The 16,793-nt window shown below is 43.0% G+C and overlaps 1 protein-coding gene across 1 annotated transcript in view; it reads right to left on the reverse strand.

Annotated features, from left to right (window-relative positions):
• Positions 1-16,793, reverse strand: part of LOC143512543 (piezo-type mechanosensitive ion channel component 2) — a 31,998-nt gene that overhangs the window by 11,915 nt on the left and 3,290 nt on the right. The window contains exons 6-22 of the mRNA XM_077003003.1: positions 15,753-15,996; positions 15,109-15,205; positions 14,672-14,831; positions 14,468-14,557; positions 14,182-14,276; positions 11,957-12,007; positions 6,119-6,231; positions 5,919-6,039; positions 5,042-5,113; positions 4,616-4,782; positions 3,960-4,138; positions 2,439-2,636; positions 1,798-2,067; positions 1,430-1,688; positions 1,068-1,256; positions 445-652; positions 160-295 (exon numbers count right to left, since the gene is read on the reverse strand). Coding sequence (XP_076859118.1) covers positions 160-295; positions 445-652; positions 1,068-1,256; positions 1,430-1,688; positions 1,798-2,067; positions 2,439-2,636; positions 3,960-4,138; positions 4,616-4,782; positions 5,042-5,113; positions 5,919-6,039; positions 6,119-6,231; positions 11,957-12,007; positions 14,182-14,276; positions 14,468-14,557; positions 14,672-14,831; positions 15,109-15,205; positions 15,753-15,996 — 2,649 coding nt within the window. The remainder of the gene's footprint in view (positions 1-159; positions 296-444; positions 653-1,067; positions 1,257-1,429; positions 1,689-1,797; positions 2,068-2,438; positions 2,637-3,959; positions 4,139-4,615; positions 4,783-5,041; positions 5,114-5,918; positions 6,040-6,118; positions 6,232-11,956; positions 12,008-14,181; positions 14,277-14,467; positions 14,558-14,671; positions 14,832-15,108; positions 15,206-15,752; positions 15,997-16,793) is intronic.

The following is a 16,793-nucleotide window of genomic DNA, read 5'->3' on the forward strand; positions in this document are numbered from 1 at the left end:
GAACTTTTAAAAAGCATAACAACATGAAGTGAAAGGAATATAGAAGAGCAGAGTTAAATACACCACAGACCACATCTCTTTAATGTGTTATAGTGGTATATACTATAGCAAGGTTTAAAAGCCAAGACACATGAATATTACATGCAGGAGAATTCTCACACTTCTATAATGGCAGCCTTAGCTTCCAGCGCTCTCTCTCTGATCTGCTGTTTGAGTTGCTCTTTCCTTGATAACGGCACCTTAGTGTGACACTTCTTCTTCTTTGAGCGACGCCTCTTCAGTTGCTCAACATCTGCTGAAAATGTGCAAAATAATACATACTGAGATCAACATAGCGTACAGACATGGTGGGCGTGACCAACATTTGGACCCTTGGGTTTTGGTTCTGCGGGCCCCCTCCTCCAAACACAAATATATGGATCAAACACACAAGCTCACACTCACCGTGGCTCACAGGGCTCCCGCCGCCTCTCTGCCTGCAAAAGAGAGAAGCGGTGGAGGTCTGGAGTGGCCGAAAGAGGAGGCTTCTTCCTCCTCCTCCTCCTCCTCCTGTTCTCGCCCCTCCACTCAGCTTCTTACGCTCTGTTTTCCGCTTGAGCTTCTTAAAGAAATCTGGCATCTCCACCTCCTTGTTGTCCCAGAGGCCATGACACTGGAACCACATCAAAGCAAAATGCAAAACACGATGATGTCACTGAATAAAAGTGGGGAAAGTGCCTCCAGGGTTTAGAGCTTTTTTAAGGCAGGACTTGTTGTTGAGACATAGACATTTCTGTCAGGGGTTTGTCAGGATGCACAACTTCAACATGAACAGTTTCAGACAGATAGTGTTTACATTTTGCTGAACCATGTGGCATGTAAACTTTGAGTGTTACATGAAGCAGGTTGTGTTTTCACTTATGCCAAGTATATCTTAACATGTTATATCTTAAACTCAGTTATAGAAAAAAATTACATTTTAGATATATATTAGAAGAAAAAAACACACACAGATCTAATCATATAGCCAACATGCCAAATGTTATTCAAATTCAGTCTTGTTCTACATGACCAAGAGACAGGAGCACCCTGAGGATGGAGCGGTGAAAGAACAGCGCTAGAAGCTGGATGAGGTCGAAGAGAACATAGCCGTCTTTCTTCTCCACCCCCACGATGTTGGGCAGAGCGAAGGGAAGCTCTGCGTTAATGCCCCGATACGCTGAGGTGGTCCAGGGGAAGAAGCCGAACTGGAAGAAATACTTCACCACAACCGTCAGCTGAAAAGAGAGAATTGGAGATTATCATGGCTGGAGAATAACTGGCATGTAACATTTACACATTTTACAACATTTTAACAAAAAAGACTTGTTTTGTTCTAACAACTGTGGGGAAAAAAGAGACTACATCTAGCTGTGTCAGGTCTGCGGTGGTCAAATAGCCATGAGCTGACCTCGGTGTACATGATGGCCGTCATCCAGAATCTCTTAGTGGGCCGAGGCACCGACAGCATAGCCCAGAGGAAGATGAGGATGGGGAGGATGAGTGTGAGCAGAGAGGCAGACACCATGTGGTTGAGGATGATGACAAAGTAACAGAGCATCTCTGACTGGGAGACCATAGTGTCATAGAGGGCAAAGACGAGGCGTAGGGGTCGTGGTAAGGAATGGTAGAACTTATCAGACTCGTCGATCTCGGGGATCTGAAAAACACTTTGGGAGGTTTGGGAGTATGTTTTCACGAATAAGCTGGGATAGAACCGATACGAAATATTCACGTGTGTGCGTATGTGTATGAAAGAGACAGTCAAGTATATCTCACTTGTTAAGCAGCAGTTCACTGGCTGTCAGGTCCCGGGTCTCCTGACTAAGGGCCTGAGGTTCTGGTATGTTCTCCATCCTCACTTCAGTGTCCAGAGAGTCCAGTGATAAGGATTTATGCAAAATGTTTTCTCTTTGCTCTTCCTCATCCCTCTCTCCTCTCTCCATGGCATCTGCATCCTTATCTTTCCTCGTTTTGTCGAGTACGTCTCCTTCTTCATCATGGTCTCCTTCTTCATCATGGTCTCTTATGGCATATTGGTCTTCATGTCTTCCAAAAGTAAAATAAAACACATGAAAGCGCTCTAAACAGACATATAATCTATTCTAATAATGCCCTTATAGGAAACAGAAGCTACACAGATGAGAATTGCATATGGTGTCACTTACTTCTAGACTAAGGCAAGCAAAGTTTTAAATGTTGTTATAGTTTAAGCTAGAATGAAAGTAGGTATGAGCCAGATGAACTTATTGACTTATCAGTGGAACAAGCTGGTGTATAAATCTTTTAGATTTCAGGCTTCAGTAAAACATTTAACACGCAGTTACATTATTTAAATGTAAGTTTATATTATGTCTCAGACTAAAAACAGAGAAAACAGTGAAAAGTGAAAGTGAGTGGCTTCCAATAGCAAGTCTTACTCTGGTAGAGTTTCTTGGTTGGTTTCTTGGTTGGCAGATGTGAGGACAGATGTGGCAGATGTCAGGCAGGCGTGTCGACGTAGCTGGTCAGCAGGAGATGGGTGAGGATGATCAGCTTTGGGTGACGCCCAACACGAGTCATCAATGTCATCTTGAGTATTCTGACGTGACCCCAACATGGTCTCGTCTGTCAGACAACTGAAGAACAACCATTGTGTTACACAGTGTTGCGAATAACGCTGTAAAAAATAACGGCGTTAGGTAACATTAATTACTTTTCCTGTCGTTACAACGCCGTTCACGTTACTGGTCATTAAAAGCGGTGCGTTACTATATATTGATATACTAACAGTAACCCGAGCGGACACCTGCTCAGGCTAGTGAGGAGTAACAGATCTCGATAGGTCACAGTTCTCGGTGCAACACCTGTTTAACTAAACAAGTCAGTAAGCGATTGGCTAAGGCAGCGTTATGGTAGCTAATCAGAGCCAGTGTTTTTACACGCGTGCCGAAGCACACCAGTGACACACGACACAAACGGAGAAGAGGTAGAAATGGCGAGTCAGGAGCAAGCCAAAGAAAAATTAGCATTTTCAAGGTGGCGAAATAAACATTATTTAAGAAAATACTGAATGTTCCTGAATGTCTACCAGACTGGGTATTTGATTTATGTCACGTTGTGGGGGGGCCCCCTACCGGTCGCCCCCGGTTACAGCGGCAGCGGTCCTGTTTTTTGTCACGTGATGTTCGTCCTTCAGGTGGGCGGGACCCGTGATCCGTCTCACCTGAGGGTCGGTTGTTCGTCTATATACGTCTTGTCTTTGTACCAGTTGACTGCTGGTTATTATTTCCTTCATTTGGAACAATGCACGGGTTTTTGGTTTGCACACTTTCTATTAAACCGTCCTCTTTCCCTGAGACTTGGCGTGATCGCTTCCTTTTTGAGTTGCTCACCCTGCCCGTCACAATTTATTTAATTAAGAATAGAGGTTTTATTGTTAAGTTTACTTCTGTTGTGAACAAACCAGTTGTCTCAGGTTGAGAGAATTTAATTGAATTTGATAGATGTAAATGCACTTTATATAGTGTAACTGTTTACTTTTGCTTTTTAAATTTTTTTTTAACAAAGATTTGGGATTTTAAAGGATTTTATCCTGCACTGGTCTGTTGGTGTGCAATAAATATCAAAAGTTAAACACCTTTCTGATCTACTCATTTCAACTGACTGAAAACAGCTTTTTCCAAAAATCCTTATTTATTGGCATATAACTTTTTTTTTTCTTTCCCTGGTAACGAGTTACTTTTATTATAGAGTAATTCAGTTACTAACTCAGTTACCTTTTTGAACAAGTAGTGAGTAACTATAACTAATTACTTTTTTTAAGTAACGTTCCCAACACTGGTTACACACAGAGATTCCAGAGGTTAATCTGTATATTACACAATACATAACAAGTGAAAAGTAAGATATTATGTATTTCTCATTCAAACTGTAACTCAGAATGTAACAGTAAGAGGTACCTGGAGAGACTACTGCTCCATGACACTCTGGAGTTAGCGCGCTTTAGCTTAGCATAGCCCTGTGCGCTGGCCAGGCTAGCAGGTGTCATCAGCTCCTCACTGGACATCAACTGAGTGCTCTGTCTGGAAAATCGGTTCTGGTAGAACTGAAGAATACTGTCATGGGTGACTTCCCTGCCCTGAAGAGAGAGTGAGAGAGAGAGAGAGAGAGAGAGAGAGAGAGAGAGAGAGAGAGAGAGAGAGAGAGAGAGAGAGAGAGAGAGAGAAGTAGCCTATAAAAATAGCCTCACATTCCTAGTCAAACTCTTATTTTTCAGAATGAGATAAACTGATTAGAGGTGTCAATTCCAGGTTCAGAGATTAAAAGTCCTCACCAGGATTTTGCTCAGGCTACCTGGATTGTGATGATTCCACTAATTTTACCTGGATTGCTAATTATAAAATCTAGCAAGTTTGAGCAAAATCAATCTCTGACTTTTAATCTCTGAACCTGGAATTGACACCACTAAAACTGATCATGTATGCTTATAATAGCCTATTGATTAATAATGAACCACATATAAACAACAATGAATGACAATCAAAATGATGTTGTATTACTGACAAGTTACAAAAAATAGCTCAAAATTAAATTCTATTCATAATGAAGGCTGCACCTTATTCTGTTGCTGGCCCAGAAGGGCTCGCTCCAAACGTAGCACCCTGGAGATGTCCAGGCTGTCCTTACAGAAGGAGTTTAAGCCTGCTGTCAGGTCATCGATAAGGGACAAGATGAAGACCCAGCTGAACTTCAGGAAGTCATAAATGCGTTGGGGAATGTTCTCTGTGAAGTGGAACAGAGTTGGACATTTATGAAATCTTCAATAGACTCATTTTTTAAATCACTTTATTATATTACTTTTAAAACAATTTTATACCAATAAAATATCTAATTGTGCTTGGCAATATTTTATCTCTAACTATCTAATATTTCCCTTTATATTCAGATGATATAACAAGGTTTTACAAAAAAGAAAATGTGCATTAAAATATTAGTGAATGTTTGCAACGTAAGCCAAAGCTGAGAGTGTGTTAAATGATACCTCTCTCTCCCTCCACTGGATCACTGCAAGATTCGTCCAGCTTATCCTCACTGGAATCAGCTCTTTCTATGGCTGTACACATAACCACATTACACTCACAGTCAGAATGGCTGGTATTAAGGGTCTAGACGGGTCTTTCAGATCATGACATCGGAATAATCATAGTCATATTTTTGCCATGCACATTGACTTATTCTTCTGGTATGAAATGCCTTGAAAAAAACTTTTTGGACTTCATTTGGCATATAACAATAGCCGAATTTAAAGTTCATAATGAAAAAATGAATTTGCTAAGATGGGCTGAAAGAGAAATGAAAGAATGTGGAAGTGCTTAAAAAAGAACTTCATGTGAGCATTCAACTGAACATTCATCAGTTTTTTTATAACTCTAAAATATAGTTTTATACATTTAATAAATATAAAACAAAAACATATTATATGTTAATATGACTATTTTAACAGTCATCAAAAATAAATAAGTAAAATAAAATTAAATGTTTAATGATATAGAAAATGTACTTAATTCTTGTAATGCATTGATTAATATGGCAGAAGTGGAGAGCAAAAATATCGAAAGCTAAAAATTAACAGGTACCTTTAATTGAACCACTGACTCCCACCTGACCCCTGACCCCTGACAACCCTCCACCCCCCACCGTCACTTCCTCTCAGTCACTCTTACTACAGACATACCACAGTAACCACGCACGACGTGATAAACATCTCCTGTTGTTAATCATGAAAAACAGACGTGAATGATAAAGAGCCCCAGTTAAAATAATAAACTGACTACTTAAACTGAGAACCAGACCAAACCAGTCTAATAAAAAAGCACATTAGAGTAATTCCAGTGGAGTAGTTGCTGTGTTAGCCGTACCCTGCTCTCTACGCAGCTGCTTCTTGGCTCTCCTGCTGTGATCTTCCTCCAGCTGACCCTCCTCTCCCTCACAGCCCTGGAGAGCCACCTTAGATCCAGCTACCCAAGCTTCGTACGCCAGCTGGTGAGAACCAGAGGAGAACCGTCAACAGGAGAAACAGACCCGTGTGTGACCTTTCTGCTCCTTTTCTTCTACTGACCTCAAGGGCAGTTTTCTTCTTTGGCGCGGGTTCTTCCTCTTTCTTTTCTACTGTGCCAGCATCATCTTCCTCACTGTCGCTTTCAAAGAGGCGATACCCACAGGTGTCCCAGACTACATGCACACACACAAACACACACACACACACACACACACACACACACACACACACACACACACACACACACACACACACACACACACACACACACAGTATTCATTAAAACTCTGAAGCACCAGATGCACTTAAGGAATTAGGGGAATTCTGGAGAATTGGGCTCATGTTTTGAACTTATCTATCATAAACTCTTAACCTGCGTAACTGTTGATTATTCTCATATTCTTTGTCACGTATGGCTACGCCCCCTCTCCCCGCTGTCACTCCAACGTCTCTGTTCCTCGTGGTTTTGTTATTCTCTGCCTGTTTATCCCGCCCAGCTCGTTGTCTCTGATTCCTCGTTTGTTACCACGCCCCTGTCATCATTGTTTGCACCTGATCCATGTTTGGTGTTCTGTGTATATATAGTCCCTGAGTGTCCCTTGTCCCTTGTCGGTTGTTTTGGATGTTTGATTGTTCTCTCCCTCGCGCTGTTGTATTCGTGTGCCCTGTTCCCGGTGTTATACTCTCTTTTGGTTATTTCTCTGTTCTGTGTTATTTCAGCCTGGTTTTGTTTCGTGTCTGTCTTCATCATGCCCCTGTACCTGTCTCATCTGGATGGCTCTCCCGTTGTGACCCCTGCCCGTGACTTCGACTACGATTATGGAATGCCCTGTAATAAATCTCGCTCTTCTCTGCGTTTGTGTCCGTCTCCTCGCTCCGTGGCGCAAGCTACGTTACATTCTTAAAATGTATTATTCTTAAAAATTATGATTGTTTTTTTAAGTAAAAATAATACGCCCTATTACATATTTAGAAGACCAAATCTGGATGTTACAGTTTTTGACGACTGCTAACGTGCGTTTGTCCAATCTGTAGTCACATTTTCAAAACTCCAAACACAGTAAACACAACATCAGTTTTCAGTGGCTATACTATTAGTTCAATTCATGTTGTTATGGCACAAAATGCAGTCATTTTACATGTTTTTATAATGCTTAAATTTTCTATACACACAAGGTTATCCAATAACAAAATTCTGGATCGTTTTTGTCTTATTTACAATTGCTTGTACACAGCATGCCAAAAATGAAAACCTAAGGTTCAAAACCTTAAATATCGTATAAAATGCCAAGTTCTGCAAAAACAAAGGCAGCTGAAAAGTTATTACTGTTGTACACATTTTTTGCCCATATAGATCAATGAAATAAAATGAAGTACAGTAATGTACCGGGTCAGAGAGGAGCAAATATAACAATTTGTCCTGCAATCTCAAGTGCTGGTTTGGTCCTTCACAAATGCCAGATTGGTCCCTATAACAGTGACCTCCTTCTTTTGTTTTTGAATGAACTCTACCAACAACTGGTTCCAGAAGCAGAAAGGGAACAGGTGGGAGGAAACACGAGGACATTTGTGATGGGACAGTGTAGCATTCTGTCATTCACATGTCATCACAAACTGGTTTATAGACCATCCAAGAGTGATGTCCCTTTTCCTCCCGCCCATCTCGCCTTTCCTCAACCCCACTAAGGAACTTTTTTCAGTCTGGAGGTGGAAGGTGTATGATCATCGGCCCCATGACCAAATGTCCCTCCTGGATGCAATGGATCCCGGCTGCAGAGACATTTCAGCTGAAGACTGCCAGGGGTGAATAAGGCATACCAAGCTTTTCTATCCCAGGTGCATGGCAAGAGTCAACATCAGATGTGATGTGGATGAAAACATGTGGCCAACTGCTGAAGACCATTTAGATTACACGTAACAAGACTGTTCAGTTTTGTATTCTGTTTTTCCCCCTTGTGTGGCTTTTTTGTATATGTGTATTTTTACACATATGGGACCATGGCTAATCATGTTTACAATTACGATAATTATTTTTTGGGTTAGGCCACAATTTACAGTAATGTCCCTAATACAGTAAAATATACCCTTTACTGCAAAACTGTTACTGACTCCTTTTTTGTCTAATCTACATTCCATATAGTACCTAACAGTAAAAATCACTCATTGTGTAGACAGTATGTTGCCAAAAATGTACATTTGAAAAAAAAAGTCCAAATAGAGCGGATTACAGTAAAAATGAACTGACTAAGGAAACAACAGATGTTACTGTAAAATGTCTGTTGTTTGCTGGGAGAGGGTAAAATATTACATGTAATACTGTTTCTGTATTGCCATCAAATGTTAGTTTTTTTACAGTGGTTGTGCAGTGATTGACTATGTTCATCTCGAAAAGAGAATATGTGCTAGTGTTTGAAAGAATGATTGAATACTGAACCAGCTTTGCTGTGCTTTAACAAAGTTGTTTGCATTGTGAAATGCAGAGTTGTTATTTAGTTAAGAAAATGCGCTTTTGAACACGATATGAACTATTAGGCTATTTGTGTGAGGTCAATGTGTTGCTGTGTTTAGAGTTTTTTTTTTTTTTTTTTTTTTTTTTTTTTTTTGGCCCACCTCCACCCCCCCATCTTTGGAGGACAACTTTGTTTTTATGTACAGATTTAAATGGCAATTATAACAATTCTGTATAATATATAGTGTAGTGATAACAATATATAGTGATAACAATATGCAAAGTGATAATTATTGGGGTTAGGTGGACCAAGAAAAGAGGGGGAGAGAAATAATAAAAAGGGAAAAGACAGAGGTAGGAGAAGAAAGGAGAAGAAAAAGAAAAGAAGAAAAAAAAAATAATAATAATAATAATAAAATAATAATAATAATAATATTAATAAAATAAAACATGCAACCAGCTCAAATGACCACTGCAAAGAAGTACAGAAAGTAAACCAAATACATATAGTGCAGATGAGTGCGATGTATGGGTGTGTGTGAGTGTGTGTTTATGTGCAACCTAGAAGTGCAACATAGGATAGATGTATGGAATGTACTTACCAGCAAGGGTGGGTAGCTGCGACAGCATTCCCCCAGAGGCCAGAGGCGGGTGGAGAGAGACCCGGGAATCCCACCCGCCCACGGCCCCCCACAGAGCGGTGGAGTACCAGAGCCGCACTTCCCAGAAACCCTCACCCGCCCGCCCCCGCAGGCGGGAGAGAGAGACCCCGGACAGCGCCCCACCAGTCAAGGAGCGCAGGTCCAGGGGAACCAGAGGGAACAGAGCGCCTCCCCCCCAGGATGCCCCCCCCCCCAGGGGCCAGCGGCAAAACCACGGCGCCACGCGCCCGGAAAGCCACCCACCACCCGGCAGGGCACCCGGCCGCCCCATACCACCACCGCCCAGGGGAGCGGGCCAACCGCCCCTACGCCGGGGGGCCAAGCCGGACTCCGGAGCTGCAAGGCGCCCCCCCTCTGGAGTGGTGCAGTAGTCTCAGGGGAGTGTCCATGAGTGAACCGGGCACGACCAGCCCCGACCCAGAACCAGCTGTCCTCACCCACATAACCAAACCCACCCTACATTCGCCCCTATACACCCCCACCATGCACACACCCACCCCCACACACACACACATATACACTCAAATTCACCCTCACACCTCCAAACCTGGCCATATGTCCCCTCCCTCCAACACGCACTCATTCATCCACCCATTCAGAAACAAGAAGAAAACAAGGACAGAGACACACACTTATCCAGACTAGCACACCCTCTGCGGCAGGGGCAAATGGCTGGACCAGCAAGGACCGGTAGTGGTCCTAGGAAGCCACCAGCCCAGTCCCGTGCCAGCAACCCCCCCCCCCCGCCCCGGCAGGGAGCAGGAAGCGGGTGAAGGAAGGCCTTCCCACCCCTCCACCCCCAGTGTTGTGTGTAGGTGTTGGTGTATATGCATGTGTCGTAGTGTGTGATACTATGGTGCAGTTAAAATTGAGGGGACAGGTGCTAGGACAAACGTGAGTGCATGTCCACACTGTCCCCTCAAAGGCCCTCAATGTCTAAAGTGCAGTAAAAACTGAGGGACAGACAGTGGTGAGGAGACGGGTGAACCATGGCAGCAGGCCCACCTCGTCAACCTCTGGGTACCTGCCTGTCCCCAGAATCCTAAATGAGCAAGGATGTGTGTGTGTGTGTGTGTGGGGGGGGGGGGGGGGGGGGTGGGAATGCTTAGGTCCAGAGGAAAGGGTCCTCTGGAAGAGGAGAGCCAGCTTGCTAGCTGGCTCATTGAGCACCGAACTTCACTGCCCCCCCAGCTCAAGGCAGGGAGCGGTCGACCCGGGGAGACCAGGGCGGCAACCCTCCCCACCACCACATCCAAGCCCGGATCCACACCACCCCCACCACAGAGAGCAGCCGGTCCGCACATCCACATACACCTAGACACACATTTCTTTCATACACGTATGCACTCACACACATTTAACCCATAAATATATACATATATACACATATACATACATACATACATCCATATATATAAATATATACATACACATACATACATATATACATATATATCTACACATACATATACACCCACACATGCTAGTCCCATATACACCACACCCCTGTGTATGCACCCACAACCATACCAATCGCACAGTGAACAAACGATGACAGACATCAACAGTATTGAGGACATGCTGGTCGGAGTCCGGAACCCTACCTCCCGGCCCACCCCAGACATCCCCATCATCCACCACCCCACTCCCACCACCCAGGCACCTCGGAGCTCCAAGGCCCAGACCCGACCCCCCGACCCAGGCCGACCGACCCACCCCCCCCAGCGGCGCAACCGCAGCGGCGCAGGTCCCCCCGCACGGGCAGGGCCCCAGCTCGGGGTCGGGGGGCCCCAGGCACCAGGCCCCGGGTCCCGCCACCCGGCCCCACAGGGGAGGCCAGCCACCCCGCCGAGGGCCAGCACCTGCCCCCCCCACGCCCCGGCCCCACACCCCAGAGCCCAGAGGGAGCGCCACCCAAGCCCCCCCCAACCACCGCCCGCCAGGGCAAGCACATGCCATCCCAGGTCGGCAGCCCCGGCCCCCCCGCCCAGAAAGTGGCCGGCACGAGCAGTCTCCCCGGGGTCGACCCCCAGCCACCAACCGGCCCTCCGGGGGCCGAGGCCCCTGCCAACCACCCCGACTAGCTAATGGAACTGATCAGTGGGGACCAAAGAGAATTAAATTCCTCCAACTGGTGTTTAGAGTTTTGACAATGTATCACAAGTATTGGGAAATGCACGTTAGCAGTCGTCAAAAACTGTAATTTCTACATTGCCTGAAGTTAGCCCTCAGTCTTGAGTTGCCTTGTGTCATTATCATTTGCATTGACAAGATGAAGAAACTGTGACAGCTGGTTTCATAGAGGGAGGTCTTAGAGGGAGGTCATAGAGGGAGGTCTTAGAGGGAGAGGTCATAGAGGGAGAGGTCATAGAGTTGGAGGTCATAGAGGGAGGTCATAAAGTTAGAGGCCATAGAGGGAGGTCATAAAGGGAGAGGTCATAGAGGGAGGTCATAGAGGTAGAGGTCATAAAGGGAGGTCATAGAGGGAGAGGTCGTAGAGGGAGGTCTTAGAGGGAGAGGTCATAGAGGGAGGTCTTAGAGGGAGAGGTCATAGAGGGAGGTCATAGAGGGAGGTCATAGAGGGAGAGGTCATAAAGGAAGGTCATAGAGGGAGAGGTCATAGAGGGAGGTCTTAGAGGGAGAGGTCATAGAGGGGGAGGTCATAGAAGGAGGTCATAAAGGGAGGTCATAGAGGGAGGCCAGGCAGAGAGCGCAGAGCAGGAAACAGGTTACAGAAAGGGTGAAAGTTTGCTTTAGGAATGTGAGTAATGAAAAGCATGTTCTCACCAGAGGTGCGAGACACCCATGGCTTCCACCATTTCCCCTGATCATTCTCCCCTGGAAAACATCCCTTCAGTCACTTATTCACACATTCATGTTAATGCACAGTAATTAATCATAGGAACCGACTGATGTTTTGCATATTTTGTTGATAAATAGTAACAACAATGACAAGAATAATCATCAACAGCAGATGCATCATCCTCTTCATTTATTTATTAGCATTACTGAAGACAACCCACACCTAATAAACAATTCACTGACGTGTAATTATGTGAGGTGATAACAGCATTTAAAGGCCAGAAACCAATTTAAAGGTCTTAAAACCAGTTTTGAAAAACACAGGTAGACAGTGCACCTGCCTTAAAACAGGTGAAATTTGTTCCTTCAGACTGGTGTATCGAAATTCTCACCCCAGCATTTGACACTCTGCAAGCTAGAGTTGGAAATCTCTGGTACACCAGGAAGAAAAGGGCAACAATAAATGATCCAGCTCCAAGTGAAAATATTCACGGCCACTCACAAAGGACTGGAACCAATTTAAAGGGGAGTTGGAGCAGTCAACATAGTTCTGTGATGACAACGTAATAGCTTTCATATTACAGGCAGCACTAAGATCTATAAAGAACCAGTACAGATAGGCAACCTGCATATTCATTCACTTTAAGATCATCTGATATTGTGCTTTTGTAAAGCCCGACATGCAGAGAGGAAAATCTCTTTTAAACTCATTTAAGAAAGTCATATAACTGTTTCATTGAACAGATCTTTTCAGTGATGCTGCACATGTAACCAGCCGAATATTTTGGACTGAGAAACGGCATCTTCTTTTAAGTCCCATTGGGCAGGGGGGGTGCTTTTATTCCATCTATTACGGTAGTGAGCTAAACTCAGCTGTAGCCCATTTTAAAATAACAACTAATTATTAGGGGGGTGTGTATAAATACTGACCCAAGTCGCACGGTGAGGTGCAACATTTTGGTGTTGTATTGTTTTATTCAGTACTGTTGATATTAAATATTTGCTATTGGTAGTGATCAGAGTAAATGTGTATTTATTGTTCAGTATAACCATTGTTAAATTGGAGTCCTGGGGGGTGGGGCCTCGGGTGGCGTAGTAAAATTGGTCCATATGCCAAATAGTAGCAGACAAGCTGACGGAGTGAGCAAAGTGACGGGCGCCAGGCTACACATAGAGCAAACCTGAAAATGTAAAATATTTCCTGAAAACAGAGGGTTCACATGATACCCAGAAGAGGCCTGATATCAGCTAAGACTGGACAAATTCCTTGCTGAACTGACTGATATATGATGCCCAGAACATCCTTGACACTAGCTAGAAGATCGAGAGGTCAGCTACTAGTGTTGAGAAGTGAAAACACTTAGTGCTTCATGATTAATTGACGAGAATGCTGACATAGTCGCTCTTGCGTTTCCATGAACAAGAACATTTGCAATACTATGCCTAATGGAAAATATTTTACTATCACAAAAATCAGCAAATTTGTCATTTTTATCATTTAGGAGTTTTTATAAAGCAGAGAGAGTGTAGGTAAGCAGTCTATATAAAGAGATATTTACAATTATATGATTGTCAGTGAGACTTGGGAAGTAAACCTACTTAGTGATTATATGTGGTAAAGTAACGTTATAGAACTTTACAGACTTTATAGATCTCATAGTGAACTATACCTTTAGTGTGCCTCCATTTTGATACAGCTTTTGTTAAATCTCTTCAATTTCAAAATGGTTCATCCATGGTGCTTTGAAATGTGTAGATGCAGACTTTGATTTTTGGGCTAGAGGTATAAATTAAAATCTGAGGTGTGCAGCTGTTTAAAACCAAGGTGAAAAAACGTGTGGCAGGTAGACTAGAGATGGAGAAGAAATCTGTGGAACTGCTCAAAAAACAGTATGTGTGTGTGTGTGTGTGTGTTGGGTTAGAATACACTAACATATGGGTTAGTGTTAAAATGGTTCACCATTTTCCCTGTCAGCATGAGTCTATGAAGTAGAGAGGTCAATGAGTGTTGTGTTTGTAAATGAGCTCTAATGATTTATTAGCGTTATTATAGGTGCCTCCAGACTTACCAACAAAGATGCAACAGTGTCCAACATCTAAAATATCAGATGACCTGACATCTAAACCTTGTGATTTAAGATCAGATTTAGAGTATCTATGTAGCTAAGTAGCTGTGTATCTATGTTTGTGTAGAGCCTGCATCATCTAACCTGTCATGTGTGTCTCACTTCTGGGCTCAGACTCCACAGTTGATGGGTCCTCCTGGATGGGTGGAGCCTTCTGCTTTGACTTGATCTTCTCCATTCTAGAATACAAACACGCAGCAACCTTTAATAAAAAAACACTAACCCGTATGAAATCCCTACATGCAAGCACACACACACACACACACACACACACACACACACACACACACACACACACACACACACACACACACACACACACACACACACACACACACACACACACACACACACACACACACACACATACTGTTTTTTGAGCAGTTCCACAGATTTCTTCTCCATCTCTAGTCTAGCTGCCACACGTTTTTTCACCTTGGCTTCAAACAGCTGCGCACCTCTTAAACACATGAAAACATTAATGCAACTCTTACAGCTGCTTATATCAGACAATCTGATAATACAGTCTGATAATACAGTATCACATACATAAATTTGTAAGCTTCATTCTCACCTAGAGGCAAGGATCTTAGAGGCTCTTAGATCTGACACTACATACAGGAAGTAGTAGCTGAAGAATATTCTTCTTTGAACCAGTAGCACAGTAAAGCAAATGGCGTCCCACACAATCCCAGCCTCTCCCTCTGGTAGCTCACACGCATCGTTAGGTTCAGCTACGTTCACACAAACACATACAAATACACACAATATACATGAATACATTCACATAGACACCCACAGCTATAGGTGGAATTGTTTATCATTCACAAGACAGCCCACACACACACACACTGATATTCTTTATATTGGAATATAAAGTACAATATAATAATACTTAGTAATTTTATCCTAAATCAGGAAACACATCAGATAAAATGTTATTAATTTTGTCAAATCCTAATAAACACTGACACTGTTACGCTAACATAGTAACACAACACTGTCACTTACGGACATCATAGCCTTTGATAGTGCAGAACATGCTGAAAGCCTGAATGAACCAACAGCCATTCTTCAGTAGACTGTCCAGATAAGCACAGGATCCCAGCTAGACACACACACACACGCGCACACAGACACGCACACAGACACGCACACACACACACGAGCGCACACACACACACACACACGCACGCACGCACACACGCGCGCGCACACACACACACACACACACACACACACACACACACACACACACACACTTGTTTACAAGTTGTTATATCTGTTTAATTAAACTATCATTAGGTGCTAATTATTAAAAAGACTATAGTGCTAGTACTGGCCAGAATGTACTGGTAGAATGCTGAGTGGAACAATGTAAACTTGAGTTAAATACTACAATACTACTATACTACTATACTACAATACTACAATTCCCACCACAGTAACGCAGTTCAATTAGGACCTTGTACCATTTGTGTTTGTAATTCATTATCAAATGTCATTTCACACTATTTTAACAGGGAATTGTCTGTGGCCAGGTCTTTTGTATGTATGTATAAAAATCTTTATTTATATACATACATAGCGTTTCTATGCTTATTTGTATCTGAAGTTCAAAGCTGTGAATCTACATCTCAACTGCACTTACTTACCGAGAGCAAGTTCTTCAAGCAGATGACCACAGACGTGTAGGCGATCAGGCAGTCCCAGAGTCTGAGTATGTATCGTACAGGCTGCAGCAGTACAGTGTCTCCGAAGAGCATGAAGTAGAAACAGGCCACCAGATAGCCCAGGCAGAAGATGTTAATACGTGTGGTGCCCGTGATGAAAACCAGGCACAAGACGAACCAGAAAAAGTAACTGAATATAAAGACCTTTATCATGTCAAGATATGACCTGAAACACACACAGACAGAATCATTTTCTTAAAGAACTAGCGACAACTCAACTGCTAACATGTTTATAAGAAGTTGTGCTAATTAGAATCTTAGTAATTAGAATCTTTTTATGTTGAATTCCTCACACAATATATACTGAATACTGAACACACAACAAGCACTTAGTGTACATGCCCCAAGGGAGGGGTCCGGAGATATATACACACGTGGACAAAATTGTTGGTACCCCTTGGTTAATGACAGAAAAACCCACAATGGTAACAGAAATAACTTTAATCTGATAAATGTAATAATAAATAAAAGTTCTATGAAAATGTACAAATGAAAGTCAGATTTTGCTTTTCAACCATGCTTTAACAGAATTATTTTAAAAAATAAACTCATGAAACAGGCCTGGACAGAAATAGAGCATGGTTGAAAAGCAATGTCTGACTTTCATTTGTACATTTTCATAGAATTTTTATTTATTATTACTTTTATCAGATTAAAGTTATTTCTGTTACCATTGTGGGTTTTTCTGTCATTAACCAAGGGGTACCAACAATTTTGTCCACGTGTGTATATATTAGTGGTGGGCCGTTATAGGCATTAACGGCGTTCGATAACGGCGAGTATCACATTAATCTATTCTTAAAGTTGAGTTGGGAACTGGTAAGCAAACTGATGACATTCACTTTTATAGTTTATCTCGGCTGTATTCCTAACCAAATTGCACAGTAGGGGGCAAGAACGAGTTTTCAAACCTGTGAATTACCACAACAAATCGTACGAGTGCTTACATGGATGCAGCCACGA

Source organism: Brachyhypopomus gauderio, chromosome 4, assembly GCF_052324685.1.
Source record: "Brachyhypopomus gauderio isolate BG-103 chromosome 4, BGAUD_0.2, whole genome shotgun sequence".
Lineage (NCBI taxonomy): Eukaryota > Metazoa > Chordata > Actinopteri > Gymnotiformes > Hypopomidae > Brachyhypopomus > Brachyhypopomus gauderio.